This window comes from Mustelus asterias, chromosome 1 (assembly GCF_964213995.1).
Source record: "Mustelus asterias chromosome 1, sMusAst1.hap1.1, whole genome shotgun sequence".
Taxonomy (NCBI): Eukaryota; Metazoa; Chordata; class Chondrichthyes; order Carcharhiniformes; family Triakidae; genus Mustelus; species Mustelus asterias.
In genome coordinates, this window is record NC_135801.1 from 89,924,534 (window position 1) to 89,944,927 (window position 20,394).

The window sequence follows — 20,394 nt, forward strand, 5'->3', positions numbered from 1 at the left end:
TGCTGTATGTGAACAGGACATTGTTGGTGGATGCTAATGTTGTAACTGTTTTGGAACAGCTTTGCGAATGGCACATTAGTTTTGCAACACCGATCTTCAGCATTAAATCCAAGGTTTTGTTGGGGTCCTTAGCCTTTGCTGTGTCCAATATGCTCAGTCATTTCTTAATGTATGGAATTAATATATCTGCATAAAAACTGGTATTTGTGATGGCGAGGACTCAGGAAGAGGCCAAGAAGCAACATTCTTTTTGCACATCGGGTGAAGATGGTTATAAATGCTTTAGCTTTGTCTTTGGCACCATGTTTGGTTACCCTCATTGAGGATGGGAATGTTCATGGAACTACTTCCTCCCATTCGGTGCTTGATTGCCTATCACTATTCACGACGGGATGTACTATGTTGCTCCACTGATAATAGAAATGTTTAGCTAAGGATACTATTTTAATTAAAAGAATCTAAATGCAGCTCCACAGAAAAAGTGGGCGAGCACCCCAATGTTGTAGTGTAATGAGTTAAACTTGGGGAATAAGTTCATTCCATTTGTTTTCCTTACCATTTTACTCCAAAAGTAACTTCCAATTTTTTTTTAGCTGTCTTTCAGAAATTTATTAATTTATCTTCATGTGTTTGTCTGGATACTGTGTATTTTTGGAGGACTTTCAGTCAAGGAGGGCATCACATTTGAGTCCAGTCTCATCCTCGTCCAATATCTGCATTTAAGTCATTCCCGGAGTCGTCAGAGAAATTAATTTGGAAGTTGAGAAAAAATAACTTGGTCCTGAAGCATGTTCTGGTACACAGTCAATGGGCTGAATGGCCCTTTCCACCTTCCTACATCTTATATTCTAATAGTTGTGGTGGCAAAGACCTGGGAAGATTAGGTGCTGCTTTAGATCAAAATTTAATCCTGTCTTAACATCCTGATTTTATTAGGTGCAGAATGGATTTTAAGGTTTTGTTATTTTTTTTACGGAATACAAAATGGTTAATTCAAACATAGAGAGGTATTCATGCATTTAACAGTCATTGTATACATCCTATGCATTTAAGTGACTAAACAAGAAAGACCATTTATTCATTCAAATTTTAATGGCATTAAATGGTTCAGCTATACATGGCAGATTCTTCCTCTGCAGCTCGTCATGAGGGTTGTATGAAGCTGCAGCTGGATCATTTATTCTGCTGTGCACTTCTCTTCAGGTCATACATTATCCTGACCAAGAGGCAGACACACATGCTCTCAATGCCACTTTGAAGCTAGTTGTTAGGACATATGTGATTACAACCTCACCCTCCAGAATGAACTGAATCTAATAATGGATAAAATAGACATTTTGAAATGACAGGAAATTAGGATAGGGGAAGGAAAGGATCAGAAGCCAAAGGAAATTAGATAAAGATGCAAGTAAGGATTGAAGACAGATGGAGCAGTGTGATGGTGCTCTTCCTAGAATAGACAAGTTACCAAAGTTGAAAAGCAACTTGAACCTGTGCAAGTTGCCAAGTGAAATTTTTCAGCACTGTTGCAGGAACAGTGGGTATGCTTTTTCAGTGGTAATACTGCAAATTACAACTTTGTTATAATGGCAGAATGTGAAAAGTTTTAGAAGCCAAACTTTTCAAAATACAATCACTGCCCCTAAGTTATACATATACTTGATCCAAACCAGACATTCTTTCAGGCACAGGAACAGTTAAAATGCACAACAATTTATTATGGTTAAAAGCAAAAAACTGTGAAATCTGAAACAAAAACAGAAAGTGCTGGAAAATCTCAGCAGGTCTGACAGTATCTGTGGAGAGAGAATACATGTGGAGATGCCGGCGTTGGACTGGGGTAAGCACAGTAAGAGTTTTAACAACACCAGGTTAAAGTCCAACAGGTTTATTTGGTAGCAAATGCCATTAGCTTTCGGAGCGCTGCTCCTTCGTCAGATGGAGTGGATACCTGCTCTCAAACAGGGCACAGAGACACAAAATCAAGTTACAGAATACTGATTAGAATGCGAATCTCTACAACAAACCAGGTCTTAAAGATACACACAAAGTGAGTGGAGGGAGCATTAAGCACAGGTTAAAGAGATGTGTATTGTCTCCAGACAGGACAGCCAGTGAGATTCTGCAAGTCCAGGAGGCAAGCTGTGGGGGTTACTGATAGTGTGACATAAATCCAAGATCCCAGTTTAGGCCGTCCTCACATGTGCGGACCTTCGCTATCAGTTTCTGCTCAGCGACTCTGCGCTGTCGTGTAGGCCGCCTTGGAGAACGCTTACCCGAAGATCAGAGGCTGAATGCCCGTGACCGCTGAAGTGCTCCCCCACAGGAAGAGAACAGTCTTGCCTGGTGATTGTCAAGCGGTGTTCATTCATCCGTTGTCGTAGCGTCTGCATGGTTTCCCTAATGTACCATGCCTCAGGACATCCTTTCCTGCAGCGTATCAGGTAGACAACGTTGGCCGAGTTGCAAGAGTAGGTACCGTGTACCTGGTAGACGGTGTTCTCATGTGAGAAGATGGCAAATGTGTCGATGATCCGGCATGTCTTGCAGAGGTTGCTGTGGCAGGGTTGTGTGGTGTCATGGTCACTGTTCTCCTGAAGGCTGGGTAGTTTGCTGCGGACAATGGTCTGTTTGAGGTTGTGCGATTGTTTGAAGGCAAGAAGTAGGGGTGTGGGGATGGCCTTGGCGAGACGTTCGTCTTCACCATGTCATTCAACATGATGAAGCCTTCAACATGTTCCGCACATATGAGGACGGCCTAAACCGGGATCTTGGATTTATGTCACACTATCAGTAACCCCCACAGCTTGCCTCCTGGGCTTGCAGAATCTCACTGGCTGTCCTGTCTGGAGACAATACACATCTCTTTATCCTGTGCTTAATGCTCCCTCCACTCACATTGTCTGTAGCTTTAAGACCTGGTTGGCTGTAGAGATTCGCATTCTAATCAGTATTCTGTAACTTGATTTTGTGTCTCTGTATGCCCTGTTTGAGAGCAGATATCCACTCCATCTGACGAAGGAGCAGTGCTCCGAAAGCTAATGGCATTTGCTACCAAATAAACCTGTTGGACGTTAACCTGGTGTTGTTAAAACTCTTACTGAGAGAGAATAGAGCCAACGTTTCGAGTCTGAATGATTCTTGGTCAGAGCTCTGGGTCATCCGGACTCGAAACGTTGGTTCTATTCTCTCTCCATAGATTTTCCAGCATTTTCTGAATTTATTATGGTTGCAAGAAAGGTGTTCATACAAGTCAATTTTAGAGCACAGAATGTTTCTCACAGGGAGTACCGACTAAATAAATGCTTGCATCTTTTAAAAGTGATTAACCATTAAAGAATATGTAGATTTAAGGCTATAATTTCTTCCCCCTTGGGCAAGTCCTCCACCTGAAGCGCTAGCAGACACACAGGTAGAGCACCCTATGGCAATGATCTTTGTTACTTTACAATCCTATATTTTAGCAGGAATGGGATTGTGGTTAGACTAAAATTGTTAAAATAAATTCCACCATCTTTATATTAGGTTGCAAAATACTGGCCTAAACATCTGTCAGAAATGGCTGAGAGTTTTTTTAAATATGCGCTAATTGGTGTAACATTATGTAGAGAGAACAACGATACCACTTCTATCTGTCAATGTACTGCTTGAAGCCTGTCCACTGAAACTGCACAGAATGGGGTCAAACAAGCAGCCACTAAAGGAATTTCATAAAGATTGGGGATATTTTGGAACAAGGATGAGCAACTAATGTTTCTATGCCTTCATAAACATCCTCCCCACTTTTTTCCTACTTTTCTCCACTCCTCTCCTAAGCAACTTGGGCCTCACTATTTAAGGGTCCTCAGCCAGTCTGGCTCCAAAAGACTGCTGGATTTCCCACTCAACTCTGATCAGTAAACTGCCAATCAGTGCAGGAAATGTGTGCGCAGTGTGCCTATTAAATGTAAATGGTGCTTGATCATCAAAACGTTCATGCCTTTCATCGGCAGTATTGACTGAGAGTCCTGGTCACTTTACTCACTGCCCGTTTGAATCTGTACAAGCTCAAAATTATGTCTCATGATTGCACTAGTATTCCAGGTCAAAAACACACATTGAAAATATTTTAATAAATATATAAGAATTGGCTTTGGACTTGGCATACATGCATGCAATTCATTATTTTGCAACGGAATTTATCAAGATAATCACCAGTTTCCTGGGTTTACTGGCGTCATGCTGGTTACTTTCCTGCAAAAGGAATGGTAGGGTTCATCTGTGTAACTGAACTCAGATAACAATTTTAATAGTACAATAGTGACGAACCGGACATCCACCCTCTATTAACTATTATGTTTTTAAAAGCAAAATAAAACACATCCCTGACGCTACTTTTCTGTATTGCAGGAAGTCAGTTTCTTACAGTGATAATGTAATGTTTGCTTGGTATTAACACTTCAACAGCAGAGATAATTTTACAGCTTTCAAAACACAGGAACACACTTTATACCCAGTTTACTCATATGAAATCTCAATGTTGAATGCTGATTAGCAAGTAGAATGCCTACTACGAATTTTCTTCTTGCACTATTTTCTGAGTGATATTTTCAGTGCAACTGAAAATCTCACCATCCTCAAATGAATGAAGGGAACGTAAGGAAACGTGGAATAGAAAAAGCCATTTAGCCCATTAAATCCAGTCATTCTAAAATATTGTTTGCACTTCACACTGTCTTGAATTCTGCCTAATTTATTAACCTAATCCCCTGAAGCAGATGAACATAGCCACAGGTAAAATTTCTACACTACAGATTCAACAAGCCTCAAGTTACAATAACTTACCCCCAAAGAGCAAGTTGAATACTTTCTATTAAAAGCAATACTGTATTGAAAGCCCTTAAACAGGAAGCTAGATGAATATTCTGACTCCCCAAAGCCATCATCATCGCACCACACAAGGACCAGGCAATGACCATCTCCAACAAGAAAGGATATAACCATCATCCCTTGACATTCAATGGCATTACCATCACTAAATCCCCCACATCGTGGGGGTTATCATTGACCAGAAGCTGAACTGGACTAGCCATATAAATACTGAGGCAATGAAAGCAGATCAGTGGCTAAGAATCCTGTGGCAAGTAACTCATCTCCTAGCTCCCACAGCCTATCATCTACAAAGCACAAGTCAGGAGTGTAATGGAATCCTGTCCACTTCCCTGGATGAGTGCAGCTCCAACAACACTCAAGAAGCTTGACATCATCCAGGAAAAGGCAACCCCTTGATTGCTATCATTTCCAGAACCATTCATTACCTCCACCATCAATAGCAGCCATGTGTACCATCTACAAGATGCACTGCAGGAACTCACCAACGTTCCTTTGGCAGCAGCTTCCAAACCCACGACCACTACCATCTAGGAGGACAAATGCAGCAGATATCTGGGAACACCACCACTTGGAGGGTTCCCCCTCCAAGTGACTCATCATCCTGACTTGGAAATATATCGTCGCTCCTTCACTGTCGCTGGGTCAAAATCCTGGAATTCCCTTCCTAACAGTAGTGTGGGTGTGCCTACACTTCAGGGACTGCAGCGGTTCAAGAAGGCAGCTCACCACCACCTTCTGAAGGCAACTAGGGATAGGCAATAAATGTTGGCTCAGCCAGTGACGCCCATATTCCATGAATGAATAAAAATAAATCTGATTCAAAACAGGAGGAAGATAACATGTATAGATAAAATACACAAATATAATGGAACATGACTGTTGTTGTTCAGCTGCAGCTCTGGAATGCATTGAATCAGAGTAATACAGATTTTTGGTGTTTGATGTCATGCAGCATGAAATTACCTTGGGGAAATTAACTAAATAAAAACAGCTTAGTAAAATCTAGAGTATGTGCAAAATGGAGACTGTACCGTACAATGGGCACTGCATGATACTGTCAATCTTGAATAAACATATTCCCAGTATTCCTTATTCACTCTCAGAAAGTTTTAAACACCAAAATAATGTTATAATCTTTTAATCAGTATTTAAGCTGTGTGCTTAGTTACCCTTCGCATGCTGCAGATTTCCTGCAATGTTTATAAAGTTGAACTAAAAATATACATAAACAAACACCAATTCCAATCACGATTTTGTTACTGCTATTAAAATAGAGACCATGGGTAGAATTTTTATGGTGGCATGTTGTTCCTGATGGTGGAATAGTAACTGGGTGCTATTTCTGCTTTCTTTCTTTTTGCTGATTATCACGCAATTCCAATTAAAACTTAAGTGCTGGCAGTGCACAATGGAGACAAGTGCAATCACATGGCAGGGAAAGCTAACAATACAGCAGGTACATGCGGGCTATTAAAGAGCCCTTTAGACAAATAGAGAGGCCTAACTTTAGAGCTGTTGGTCCTTTGGATGAGTAAATTAAGGGCATGTTCAGTCTTTAGGGTATCTAAATGTTGTGGGAAACCTGATCAGCTGCTCTGCTGAGCAAAGAATTTCTCGAACTGCTGGCAGGATCCAAAGCTTAAAGAATATTTTAGCACAAATACTCTCCCCCATTGCTAGGAGTCTCTTGGGTTTTAACGTAAACGACAATAGGAATTACGGGACAAGCAGGTTAGCAGGCAGGACTAATGCTTCTGCCCTGCTCCTGCCAACACACTGGGGGATAGTTGAAGGATCTGGATGGGCCGATTAAGGTGTGAGGAGCCAGGATTATAATTGCCAGATCAGTACGTTTTGGCCAAATCCTAACTCCCCATATCTTTCACAGTGTTCATCCTTATAATGAGGTCGAGTTCAGCCTTCAGTAATGTGTCCAGGATATAAACTGAAAACCCTGTGTGTAATTGCTTTCAGCTATTGGACTTAGTTTATGCCTTCACAAGATCTCAGGCCAGTCTTTAAAAGTGGTACACCGTCACATTTGATCTTGTTTCAAGTCTAAATATCAGCCAAATTTAATTTTACAAAAGACGAACAAGCACACATGAAAGTCATAAAATGTGTATCTACTTACAATGGACAATCTTCTATAGACAATCTAAATTAAAATAATAAGCAAGGCAACTCTTTTGAAAGTACTTTTTAAATATGCATAATACTATCCTCCCTCTCAAGTTTTTCCAACTGTTCATAGAATCATAGAAGCCCGACAGTACAGAAAGAGGCCATTCGGCCCATCGAGTCTGCACCAACCACAATCCCACCCAGACCCTACCCCCATATCCCTACATATTTACCCGCTAATCCCTCAAACCTACACATCTCAGGACCCTAAGGGGCAATTTTTAGCAAGACCAATCAACCTAACCCGCACATCTTTGGACTGTGGGAGGAAACCGGAGCACCCGGAGGAAACTCACGCAGACACGAGGAGAATGTGCAAACTCCACACAGACAGTGACCCAAGCCGGGAATCGAACCCAGGTCCCTGGAGCTGTGAACCAGCAGTGCTAACCACTGTGCTACCGTGCCGCCCATCTTCTGACATTAACAGTCCTTTTTTATATATCCCAGAAATTAATACCAAGCCTTCTTTGACTTTAAATATCTGGCCTTCCAAATTCAAAAACAGAACCAAACATGCAGCACAGTTAAAGTTGAATTATATTTCTCTCTTGCCTCTAACTGACAAAAGTTGTAACATTTTGTTCAAGTAAGCTTAGTGCAGGAATCCACAGTCATCTTTTAAACTGCTTATGACCTATGACTGGCTTCAAAGAAAATTAGAAAAAAAATCTCAATTTTGTTACAGCTCCAGTAGCCTTTTTAAGAGCTTCTCTTTGAATATTTATCTCCAATTGCGGCTTTTCGTCACACTTCCATCCTTCGCAAAAACTGACACAAAATATTCTCTCTACAATTACAGATCTGCTAAGTTCAGTGGGAATGTATTGAAAACCTGGAGATTTAGGCGGAAACCCAGATATACTGGATCCAGGCATCACTGTTTGGGGCTGAAATTCCGTCACATAATACATGAGTCCCAGTTTAGAAGAGGGCAACGCTGGTTGTGGTGATTCCATGTGTGGGATTTCAATAGCTAGTTTCACCAGCCACTGGGGAGTCAATAGGCTGGATGAAATATGGAGCATCAATTTCCTGATGTGGGGCTGAAAAACACAGCCAACGTAAGGGAGAAGAAAACTCTTTACACATGATTGTCACTGGATACTTCAAATTTGTTAATATAAAGCTGAATGGCTGACCAGCATTGATTCTGCTCCCTGGCTATCTCTGTAGGCTATGAATTGCCATAAACTGAAATAAGGGCACCTGCTTTAATTCCCATGCTCATTGTAGGCTGATCCTGACACTTACATTGGAACCAAAGGTCCAGTGCTTGCAGCTCTGCTTTACAGTTAATGCAACAGACTTGATAAACCAACTTGGGTCCACCAAATGTTGAACACTTTGAAACCATCTTGCCTTGGGCCTCTATTCGTCATGACATTTTTGAGTTGTCAATCAGCTCAATCCCACTCTCACCTCTACCCTAGTTGTCCTTGTTTACAGTAAAACCATTACCTCTCTCACCTTGATCATTTTCCTGGTACAGCTCTCATTGCTAGTTCCTTAAATCCCTAAAAGGATGCAGACTTGAATGTTTATGCCAATCAGATTTGGCTGGACCACATCAAGCCCTATCGGGTCCTGCACTCCTCTGCTAAAATGGTTCACTATCCCTGCAACACCCTAGCTTCCCTCCTCCACTACCAGCTGTCTTCTGAACCCTATCTTTTGCACTGACACATCTAACAAGTGTGAGGTCCTCATGGATTGTTGTCATGAAGGTTAAAACCATCCATTCAGCTGCCTCTTTTGTTTTCTCCTCCTAATCCACAAACCAAACATTCCACCAAGTTATCCTCTCTTCGAACTTGCATCCTTTTCTAGTTTTTCTTTCTCCCCTCATGCCCTATCCAAGCTCACCTCATCCAGCAGACCTGCCTCCTGCTCCTTCAACCCTATGCCCAATAAATTCTAACCACTCGCCTTGCCTTCCTGACTCCAATGAAAGCTAATAATGTTAACAGTTCCCTCCTCCTCAGGTACTATTCTCCACTCCTCCAGATCTGCTGTCATCACCAATTTCTCAAAAGCAATCCCATCTTCAACCTTTCATTCCTCTCTAAGATTCTTGAACACATTGTCACCTCCCAAATGGGTTCCTTTGAACACTTCTATTCAGGTTTCTATCCCTGCCACAGTACTAAATGGTTCTTACTCAGTGGTACCTGTGGCCCACGGGCTGCATGCGGCCCATCGGCTGCATACGGCCCATCAGGGTTCTGAGTGCGGCCCACAAGACGTTTTGCTGACCAATATCCACCACAAGATTATGCTGGTTTTCATCCACGTAGTTTATTCCTGCTGTATGACTGAAGTGATATGCATATGAAGTGAGGTGCTGATTGAATAAAACATTGACTGCAAGAGGCGTGAGCTCACTCTGTGCCCAAATTGTAAATATTACTTTTGTCTATAACATTTGAAGTTGATAGTTCTATTAATATATGAATGATTAAGCATTTTCTATAACTTGTTATGAAATATTTGGTGTGTATTAAATGCATTCAATCCAATTAATGGGGTAATGATTAGTAAACAAGCCCAATTTCAATCTTGCAGCCTACTGGGATGAAGGAGGGCCACTCATACGGCTCACTCGCTAGCCTAGGTTGCCATCACTTAATGTCACAAATGACATCCTAGCTGATTGTGATCATGGTAACTTACTTCTCCCCTTCCTGCCTGCATCCTTTTGCATAGTTGACCAACACCAATTTCCTCCAAAATTTCTCCTCCGTAGGACAGTTGGGTTCCTGTCCTCACCCAGCACTATTCTTATCTAACCAGCTGTAGCCTGAAAATCGCTTGCAATAGTTTCTCTTCCTGCTTCTGCATCATTACTCTGCTGTTAACCAAGGATTTGTCTACAACAAATATACATTTCCCCTAAGCACAAAACCAACAGGAAAATGAATCAAATAAGTTAAAGATTGCATGAGATCAAAGGAAGCATCTTGTAAGGTTGCCAGGAAAAGAGGTAAGCCCAAGGATTGGGAGCAATTTAGAATCCAGAAAAAGGGGACAAGAAACTGATTAAGGAAGGGAAAAGAGAATATGAATTCAAACGAGTGAGAAACATAAAAAGCAGACTGTAAAAGCTTCTTCAGGTATGTGAAAAGGAAAAGATTAGCAAGGACAAATGTGGGTCCATTACAGGTGGAAGCAGTAGAATTCTTAATGAAGAATAGGAAAATAACGAAGAAACTAACAATTACTGTGTGTCTGTCTTCACAGAGGAAGATGCAGAAAATCTCCCAGAAATACTGGGGAACCACGGGGCTTGTGAAAATGAGGAACTGAAAATAATAATATTAATAAAGAAAAATTAATTGGATTGAAGGTTGATAAATCCCCAGCTGAACTTGATGAGCTACATTCCAGAGTGTTTAAGGAGGTGCCTATAGAGATAGTTGATGCATTGATCTTTCAAAATGCTATATAGAACATAGAACATAGAACAGTACAGCACAGAACAGGCCCTTCGGCCCACGATGTTGTGCCGACCTTCATCTGAAACCAAGATCAAGCTATCCCACTCCCTACCATCCTGGTGTGCTCCATGTGCCTATCCAATAACCGCTTAAATGTTCCTAAAGTGTCTGACTCCACTATCACTGCAGGCAGTCCATTCCACACCCCAACCACTCTCTGCGTGAAGAACCTACCTCTGATATCCTTCCTATATCTCCCACCATGAACCCTATAGTTATGCCCCCTTGTAATAGCTCCATCCACCCGAGGAAATAGTCTTTGAACGTTCACTCGATCTATCCCCTTCATCATTTTATAAACCTCTATTAAGTCTCCCCTCAATCTCCTCCGCTCCAGAGAGAACAGCCCCAGCTCCCTCAACCTTTCCTCATAAGACCGACACTCCAAACCAGGCAGCATCCTGGTAAATCTCCTCTGCACTCTTTCCAGCGCTTCCACATCCTTCTTATAGTGAGGTGACCAGAACTGCACGCAATATTCCAAATGCGGTCTCACCAAGGTCCTGTACAGTTGCAGCATAACCCCACGGCTCTTAAACTCCAACCCCCTGTTAATAAAAGCTAACACACTATATGCCTTCTTCACAGCTCTATCCACTTGAGTGGCAACCTTTAGAGATCTGTGGATATGGACCCCAAGATCTCTCTGTTCCTCCACAGTCTTCAGAACCCTACCTTTGACCCTGTAATCCACATTTAAATTTGTCCTACCAAAATGAATCACCTCACATTTATCAGGGTTAAACTCCATTTGCCATTTTTCAGCCCAGCTTTGCATCCTATCTATGTCTCTTTGCAGCCTACAACACCCCTCCACCTCATCCACTACTCCACCAATCTTGGTGTCATCAGCAAATTTACTGATCCACCCTTCAGCCCCCTCCTCTAAGTCATTAATAAAAATCACAAAGAGCAGAGGACCAAGCACCGATCCCTGCGGCACTCCGCTAGCAACCTGCCTCCAGTCCGAAAATTTTCCATCCACCACCACCCTCTGTCTTCGATCAGATAGCCAGTTACCTATCCAATCGGCCAACTTTCCCTCTATCCCACACCTCCTTACTTTCATCATAAGCCGACCATGACTATGGAAAAGTTCCTGCAGACTGCAAATTAGCAAATGGAATCCTCTATTTAAGGGGGGAATGAAAGAGAAAACAGAGAACTATAGATCTGTTAGTTTGATGTCAGTTGTTAGAAAAATGTTAGAATCGATTATAAAGGATGTGATAACTAGACACGTGGAAAATGATGATATGATTGGGCAGAGTCAACATAGATTTATGAGAGGAAAATCATGTTTGGCAAACTCGTTGGAGTGTTTTGAGGATGTTACTTATGGCGTAGATAAAGGAGAACCTGTGAATATGGTCTATATGGGTCAGAAATGGGGATGTTTGCTGATGACTGCACAATGTTATGCATCATTTGCAACCCCTCAGAGACTGATGCAATCCATATGCAAATGCAGCAAGACCTGGACAATATCCAGGCTTGGGCTGACAAAGGGAAAGTAACAATTGCACCACACAAGTGTAAGGCAATGACCATCTCCCACAACAGAGAATCTAACCATCACTCCTTGACATTACCATCATTGAATCCTCCGCTATCAACATTCTGGGTGTTACCTTTGACCAGAAACTGAACGTAACTAGCCATATAAATACAATGGCAGGTCAGGAGTGTTGTGTTGAATAGCTCACCTCCCGATTCCACCATCTACAAAACATAAGTCAATGTAATGGAATACTTTCCACTTGCCCAGATGAGTGCAACTCCAACAGCACTCAAGAAGCTCAACACCATCCAGGACAAAGCAGCCCACTGGATTGGCAAGTCTTCCATAAACACTTGTTCCCTCCACCACCAATGCACAATGGCAGCCGTGTACACCATCTACAAAATGCACTGCAGGAACTCTCCAAGGCTCCTTATGCAGCATCTTGCAAACCCACAAAAGCTACTAAGGTCAGCAGAGACATTGGAACGCCACCACCTGGAAATTCCTCTCCAATCACTCACCATTCTTATTTGGAAATGTATCGATGCTCCTTTATCGCCATGGGTCAAAATCCTTCAACTTCCTCCCTACCAGCAGGGTGGATGTACTATACCACAGAGACTGCAGCTGTTCAAGGAAGCATCTCACCACCACTTTCTCAAGCACATTTAGGGATGGGCAATAAATGCTGGCCTAGCCAGCGATGCCCATATCCGATATTTCTTTTTAATTTGGATTTTCAGAAAGCTTTTGATAAGATCCCACACAGGTGGTTAGTAAACAAGATTAGATCACATGGGATTGGGGTAATATACTGGTTTGGACTGAGGATTGGTTAACAGTCAGAAAACAGGAAGTTTGAATAAATGAGTCATTCTCAGGATGACAGGTTGATACTAGTGGGGTACCACAAGAATCAGTGCTGGGACCACATCTGTTCACAATCTATATAAATGATTTGGGTGTGGGAACCAAATGTAGTATTTTCAAACCTGCTGATAACACAATTGGGAATGTGAGTTGTTAGAAGGATATAAGGAGACTTCAAGAGGACTTAGACAAACTAAGTAAATGGGTAAGAACATAGCAGATGGAATATGATGTGCATAAGTGTGAAGTTATCCACATTGGTAGAAAAAATGAAAAGGCTGAGTATTTCTCAAACGATAAGATGTTGAGAAGTGTTGATGTTCAAAAGGACCTGGATTTCCTCTTCATAAATCACTAAAAGCTAGTAGGTATGTGCAGCAAAAAATTCGGAAGGCAACTGGTACGTTGGCCTTCATTGGAGGGGCATTTGAGTCCAGGAGAAATTACGTCTTTTACAATGGTATAGAGGCTTGGTGAGACTGCACCTGGAACATTGTGTAGGTTTTGGCCTCCTTAACTAAGGAAGGATATATTTGCCGCAGAGGGAGTACAGCAAAGGTTCACCAGTCTAATCCCTGAGATAGCGGGATTGTCTTATTCTCGAGGGATTTGAGAATACGAGAGGTGATCTCAACGAAACTTACCAAATTCTTACAGGATGTTACAGGGGAGGTGTAGATAGGATACTCAATCTCAGAGTAAGGGGCAGACAGGTTAAGACTGGGATGAGGGGTATTGCACTCAAAGGGTGATGAATCTTTGGAACTCTTTATCCCAGAAGGCTGTGGATGCTCAATCATTGAGCTTGTTCAGGACAGAAATCGATAGACTAATAACATCAATGGATATGGGGACAGAGCAGGAAAGTGGCATTGAGGTGGATGATAAGCAATGATGTAAATTAATGGAGGAGCAGGCTCAACAGGCTGAATAGCCTAATCCTGCTCCTTTGCGCTTAAGGATATTTTTGGCTCCCTCATTTCATGATGCTTCAAGGTGAGACAATACTAAAACACATCATGTTCCATACAAAGCCTAGTGACAGCCAGCTCTACATCACTTTACCGCTCCCACCAGTTGTGAATTGTAATGTTGCTTATATAATATTCAGTACCGGATAAGCAGAGACATCCTCCAATTAAACACTGGTATAACCAAAACCATTCATTGCATGACTAAATTCATTGTGTAGCCACTGACTCCAACATTTTCCCTGTAAACTGTCTCCAGAGGTTGAAACAGGCCTTTCACAATCTTGTGCGTCTTATTTGACGAAGATGAGCTCTCCTGGTTGGCCTCCTTACTTCCAACCCCCTATGCTTGAACTCATCCAAAACTATGCTATCTGTTCCTGAATTTGCAACAAGTCCTGTTCACTCATCACCTACATGCTTGCTGACCGACACCGACTTCCAATCCAACAATGCCTCAATTTTAAAGTTCTTATCTATGCTTTCAAATCCTGCACATCTATATAATCCCCTCAAACCCTACAACCCTCTGAGATCTCTGTGTTCCCCCAATTTAATTTGTTCCACCATTGATGGCCACATCTTAGCTACCAAGGCTCTAAACTCTGAAATCTCTATTTCTCCCCTTCAAGATGCTCCTCAAAACCTATTTTTTTTAACCAAGCTGTTGCTTATCAATCTTAAAATCACATGTGGTCCTGTGTCAAATTTTGCTTGATAACATTTTTGTAGAATGCCTTTAATATGTTAAAATGCCGAATAAATGTAGATGCTGTTATCTGCGTATATGACAAAATAACTTAAGAGGTGCAACTGAAGTGGCTATTCAAGTCTTTATCATGTGTGCATCTTTGATCTCTTTAAAGATCGACTATGAAAAGACTCATTGACACAATATGTATCAAAGATGTTTTACTTCAGTGTGTGTGAAGATTCAGAACAACAGTTATCAGGCAAATAAAAGCAGCAAATGCTGGAAATACACAGCAAACATTCTGAAAGGTTAACATTGTCTCTCTCTACAGATGCAGCCAAACTTGCAGACTATTTCAAGCATTTTTTTAAATTCCAGAATTCCAGCATCCACGGTATTTTGCATTTGTATTAGTTACCAAGTTCAATTAGTTTAATTAGTACAAATTATCATGTAATAATATAAAATAATGGACTTTTACAGTTTTCCATATTGATGAGTCAGTTTGCTTAATAAACAAAATAATTATTCTGATCTTCTCATAGATTTTCCTTGCCTAGCAACCACTTTACAATCTGACTGCCTGCGTCTCTGTCTTCACATTTTATTTTCTGTCCATAGACAGAATCAGGCTTCTAAGCATTTACGAATTGTTGAGTAAGGGTAATCAAAGAAGAAGAAACAGAAAAGCTAGTACATATATAATATATATATATATATAAAGCTTCACATCTTATGTACTTCTTCTGAACTGGAGTTAATATATATGTCATTGAAAGAATATTTTAAACTAACTCTATTTCCAAATTCTTTCTGAAGTAACAAATAATGGTCAAAAAATCCAAAAGAGCAACAAGGTCAACGTAGCTACTGCTTCCTAGCCTATAGATGGTATTGAGTGCATGAAGTAAACTTATCAGTGGTACTCAAAAGGTTAAGTTATTTGAGAAGCATGTTAGTATTTGTGAAGAAACAGTCATACTTATCTATAATGGTATAATAAAATGTAATAGTGTTACTATTTTAAGTAGTTGTGAAATATACTTGCCAAACAATATTTATTTCCTAGTAACCCAGAATTGAAACAGTCTAGACTGGAATAGTTATTGACAGGTTTTTGACAGACTCAAATGGAAGTGTACTGTCTGCACCCAAGTTTCTGAGGTTAGATCATTTGTTTAGCTTCAGGTTTATATTTGAATGACTGAAGAGAGTACATTAATGGTGGGAGTGGAAAACTGTAAAAGAGAAATTTAAAAGGAAATAAGGAAGAATGTCAGAATCGGAGGATAGAAATTTTGCTGCCTTTGCTAAGGTTGAAGGGGGAGGGACTAAGAATTGGCAGGCAAAAATGAAGGAAAGGAAATTCAAGTTACAATTATGAACATGCAGGCAAATGACTTAGTAGACCAAAATTTGACTCTTTGAAGTGGAGGTGACTGCAAGGATGATGACTACCTGTCCACAACATCATGGTCATGTCCACAACATCGTCACCATAATTCTGCATTGCAGCATTCCTGCAAGGAGGTAGAGCCAAGTTTCAGGCCAAGCTGACTATTACTGCAACTGGAATCACTACCCTTATGCTGAATGACAGCCATAAGTGCTCCTACCAAAATGAAACATGGGAAGAACTACAAGTTCTTGCTTGAACCCATTCTGCCATTTTTGAGAAAAACTCTATTTTTTCGCCTTGTTTCCATATCTCTTAATAGCCTTGCCTAAATCTATAAACATCAGTTTTGAAATTTTCAGTTTTAATTTTTCAATTGACCAAGCTTCAACAACATTTTGCGAGGAAAAAAGTCACAAATTTCCAATACCCTTTGTGCATCAAATGCTTCCTGACATCAATCCTGATGTTACTACCAAGCCCTAATTTTATGATGCCCCCTTGTTCCAGACCCTCCACCAACCTCCAGCCCACAGACTAAATCGTTTCTGTCCAACCTATCAATTCCTTTCATGATTTTAGGTACCTCAATTAGATCACCCCTTAAATTTCAAGTGTATTCAAAGAATACAACATGGTCTATGTAACTTGTCCTCGTAATTTAACCCATCTAGCCTCAGAATTATTCTGGAGAACCTCCATGGCACCCCCAAGGCCAATCTATCCTTCCTGAGATACACTTCGCAGAACTGAATGTGATGCTCCAGATGCATTCCAACTAGAGCTTTATACAACTCTTTGTATTTCAGACACAGCTCTTTATCTGTTTCTCTGCTGACCCAAACCCAATGCAGACAGTTTTCTGCAGTGATTAAAGGTAGTGCCCCAGGGTCTGTGTGGTTGGTGGCATTTTACCAGGTATGGCCAACCTGGGTGTTCTGGCTGCTAATCACCCCAGAATGCCTCCCTTTTCTGTAGTGCCACTGAAAGCATGACACATTGAGTGTCATCATTCTGAAAATGGTTATTTGGCATTCATGCAAATGGTGAATGGTGCCACTGGGTCTACTATCTCAGCTTCCTTTAGGAAGTGGGACCTCCACATGCACTAATTAACTGTCAAAGTAAGTTATGTTCACAATTTGTCTGCAAATGCAGATGTCAGAAACCTGACAGGTGGGCACAAAGCACCTCTTGTGCAGCCTGACCTGCCTGGCATCCCTCTGTAGATCCTCTTCTTCTTTTTCCAAACACCTCAGATAGGGGAATTCCCATTGAGAAACCCATTGGTTGCAGTAATGGTGCTGGGGGGCAAAAAAAATTGAACAATTGGCACAAAGGCTCATGAGAAGTGCCACAGAAAAAAATACTGAAATGGTCAAAAAATGACTTACATATTAAAGATTTAAGTTACTTACCTGTGCGCTTGGTTAAGCTATCACTGCAGATGATTCCCTAACAATGTCAGACTCTGATTTCACATTATTCATTTGAAGCTGATACCAATTTGAGATGGGAGTTTACTACATAGCAACTTCCTTCACTCTTAGAAACCACACCATGGCATAAGGTTGGTGGATTTCTGGTGGGAAGGAACACATTTTCTACAACTGGCTTCTCGATTCAATGCCACTACTATTGAGGGTCAACAATGGAAATTCTAGACTATCATTTCCAGCCTATGGTAGAGAATCTGGTCTGACTGATCTTCCAGGTAGTTCCATTGCTGGAGGAGCTGCCCACTACTACACACAACTTGGTCTGAATTAAAGATGCAGGGCAGGTTCTTGCATACATGATGCAGGAGGAGCCCTCTATTGCCAGGCAGTGACAACTGGCAGGGCTACAGTGGAACAAAGGAGCTGCTATTAAAGGAAGCAGAAATGTTTTTTTTAGTTCTAACAGGCTCAGAACAAGGCCTCATCCATCTTGTTGGGAGTCTTGGAGTCAGAAGAGAGGGAGAGATGGCTATTTTCAGGCTTCCTCCCTCCATCAGAGCCATCAGCTGTCTTCCTGCTGCCACCCCTGTATTGAACTTACCTGGGGTCGGCAATACCATGGCAGCAAGACAAGAAAATAAACTGCTTTCCCTGCCCTTACCACCTGCTCCCAACTGTAAAGGGTCAGCTAGTTGATTTCCCTGCTTGGGTGGGGCAAATAAGAAAATTTCAGCCACTGTTTTCAAAGACCAGGATCCACCAGCAGGTTCTCCTGCTCCATTCTCCCTCTCCTCAACAGATTTCAGATCACATGGTTAAGAAAAACCTAGCCTTCGATTCTGACCTCTTCCAAAATAGCAAATTTATATCTTGCTTTCCTATTTGTCGTATTCAATTAAAGATCCTATTTAATTTACAGTTATTATTCTAAGAGTCATAATTAACTCTTCAGATTGATTACAGACAATTTAATCAACTTAGCTGATAAACAATATTCACAATGAATTATCAGATTTGGTTTATTAGCACAAATATATATGCTCATAATAAATCCAGTAACAACACCCACGTAAAATATAATTGTAAGCAAGATATAAACGCAAATACATAAAAAAACCCAAATAATTGACTCCTAAAAGTGCAACACTAACTAGGATATTGCTAATAGTTTCTATTTCTTTCACTAATTTTTTTGAAAAAGATGATATTCTATGCAGAATATTTTAAATTACAGTCGCCTTGAAAATAATGCAAGTATTGCAATTGTTATAAAATTATCATCCATTAGCATGTGTTTCTCCCACACCAATTTATACCAACTTCTTGCTGTTAGCTCCATCTTCATTGCATAATTAAGCTGATTACCCACCTTTAGATGTTGTAATCATCTTTCAAATGAAGATTAATAGATGTGGCAACTCAGATTTGACTCTGAAAATGAGTTTGATTTTGGCATTTATCAAATGGATCTGAAGTTTACTGATCTTACCCTGAGGTAGTTGAGAGTGAAGTTAGTCAGCCCCATACGAGTGATGTTTTTGGACAGTTGTTCCAGCACCTGCGGATCCTGTGCCTGAAAAGAGCAATAAAGTTAGAACATACAATATCTGATCAAATGAAAGCAAGTTGCTTTAAAGCCAACAACTTCACCTATTTATGTAGCACATATCAGGAATGAATTATTAACTGGTATTTAATAGGGTTCTGCTAAGAATTTGAGTATTCTTTTTTCCGAAGGCCACTCGTACTGTTCCTACTGACATCATGATTTACATTAGCAAAGATTCTCCTAAACCCTATAGCTCAGTGCCACACCAGGCAATGCATTTATCCATTAATCCTTCAACAGTGGGGATAAGCAGGTCAAATACATTTGTAAACAGTCGGCCTTTACGATTACCTTAATGCACACATACTGCTTAATCTAGCCATACAGAGCCAGATATCAGTTCACCTGAATGGTAGTATTTCCAGAGCCAAGACAGGAGCTTACTGACTTTACAATGGACTGAAACCTTCAACAAGCCTACTGAAGAACCACTGTATAGCATCAAGAGGCAGAATGGAAAAGCCATAAAGTTGACCGTCCTTATGAGTGACTGATGGGTCTCATTGCTAAGTTAGAACAGAGCCTGCATTGTACAAAATTATCCCACATTCATTTCACTGAATTCTAACATTAAGATTTGTAGAATAAGTTAAAATTTTTGAATAACCTTAAAAAGAATTGTAAAAAATACAGTATTCCATCTCTCATTCAGAATCAAGAAAAATACTCATCCTTTCCATTTCAGCTTTTATAAGTAATATGTTGACCACAAAGTAAAACCTGATCAGTGACCTGTTTTTAAAAAAAAATTAAATTTATAATTTTCTTAAATTAGGTATGCTATCTATTCGGCACTTCTGGTTGATAATGGTGGCAACATTTTCATCTTGACTTTTGCATTTGCGCTAAGCTCTGCCATCATTGAAGATGAGGATGTTAATGAAGCCTCCTTCTGATGTTAGCTGTTTAATTGTTCACCACCATGTACAACTGGATATAGAAGAACTGCAGAGCTTTGATCTGATCCATTGATTGAGGGAGCCCTTAGTTCCGTCTCTAGCCTGCTGTTTCCACTGTTTAGCATGGATGCAGCCCTGTGGTTTGCCATTACCAGCTTGGTTCCTCATTATTATATAAACTTGGTGCTGCTCCTAGTATTCACTTTGGTACGCCTCATTTGAATTAGGGTTCATCCCATGGCAGGATGGTCATTGTAGAGTGAGAGAAATGCCAGGCCATGAATTTACAGACTGTGATTGAATACAAATCTGTTGCTGCTGACAGATCTAAAGCAACTCATGGAAGCTAGTTTTGAGTTGTTATCTGTACTAAATCTGAATCATTTAGCACTGCAGTGGTGTCACATAACATGATATGGGTTGTCCTCAATGTGAAGACAGGTTCTCATCTCCACCAGG

General features: G+C 40.8%; 1 protein-coding gene across 15 annotated transcripts in view; it reads right to left on the reverse strand.

Annotated features, from left to right (window-relative positions):
* Positions 1 to 20,394, reverse strand: part of LOC144495152 (LIM domain-binding protein 2) — a 454,000-nt gene that overhangs the window by 43,094 nt on the left and 390,512 nt on the right. For 10 of the 15 annotated variants that reach the window (XM_078215160.1, XM_078215198.1, XM_078215121.1 and 7 more), the window contains 2 exons: positions 18,917 to 19,000; positions 17,197 to 17,292 (listed from right to left, as the gene is read on the reverse strand). In XM_078215160.1, the coding sequence (XP_078071286.1) occupies positions 17,197 to 17,292; positions 18,917 to 19,000 (180 nt within the window). The remainder of the gene's footprint in view (positions 1 to 17,196; positions 17,293 to 18,916; positions 19,001 to 20,394) is intronic. The other 5 variants (XM_078215243.1, XM_078215206.1, XM_078215189.1 and 2 more) reach the window with 1 other exon arrangement.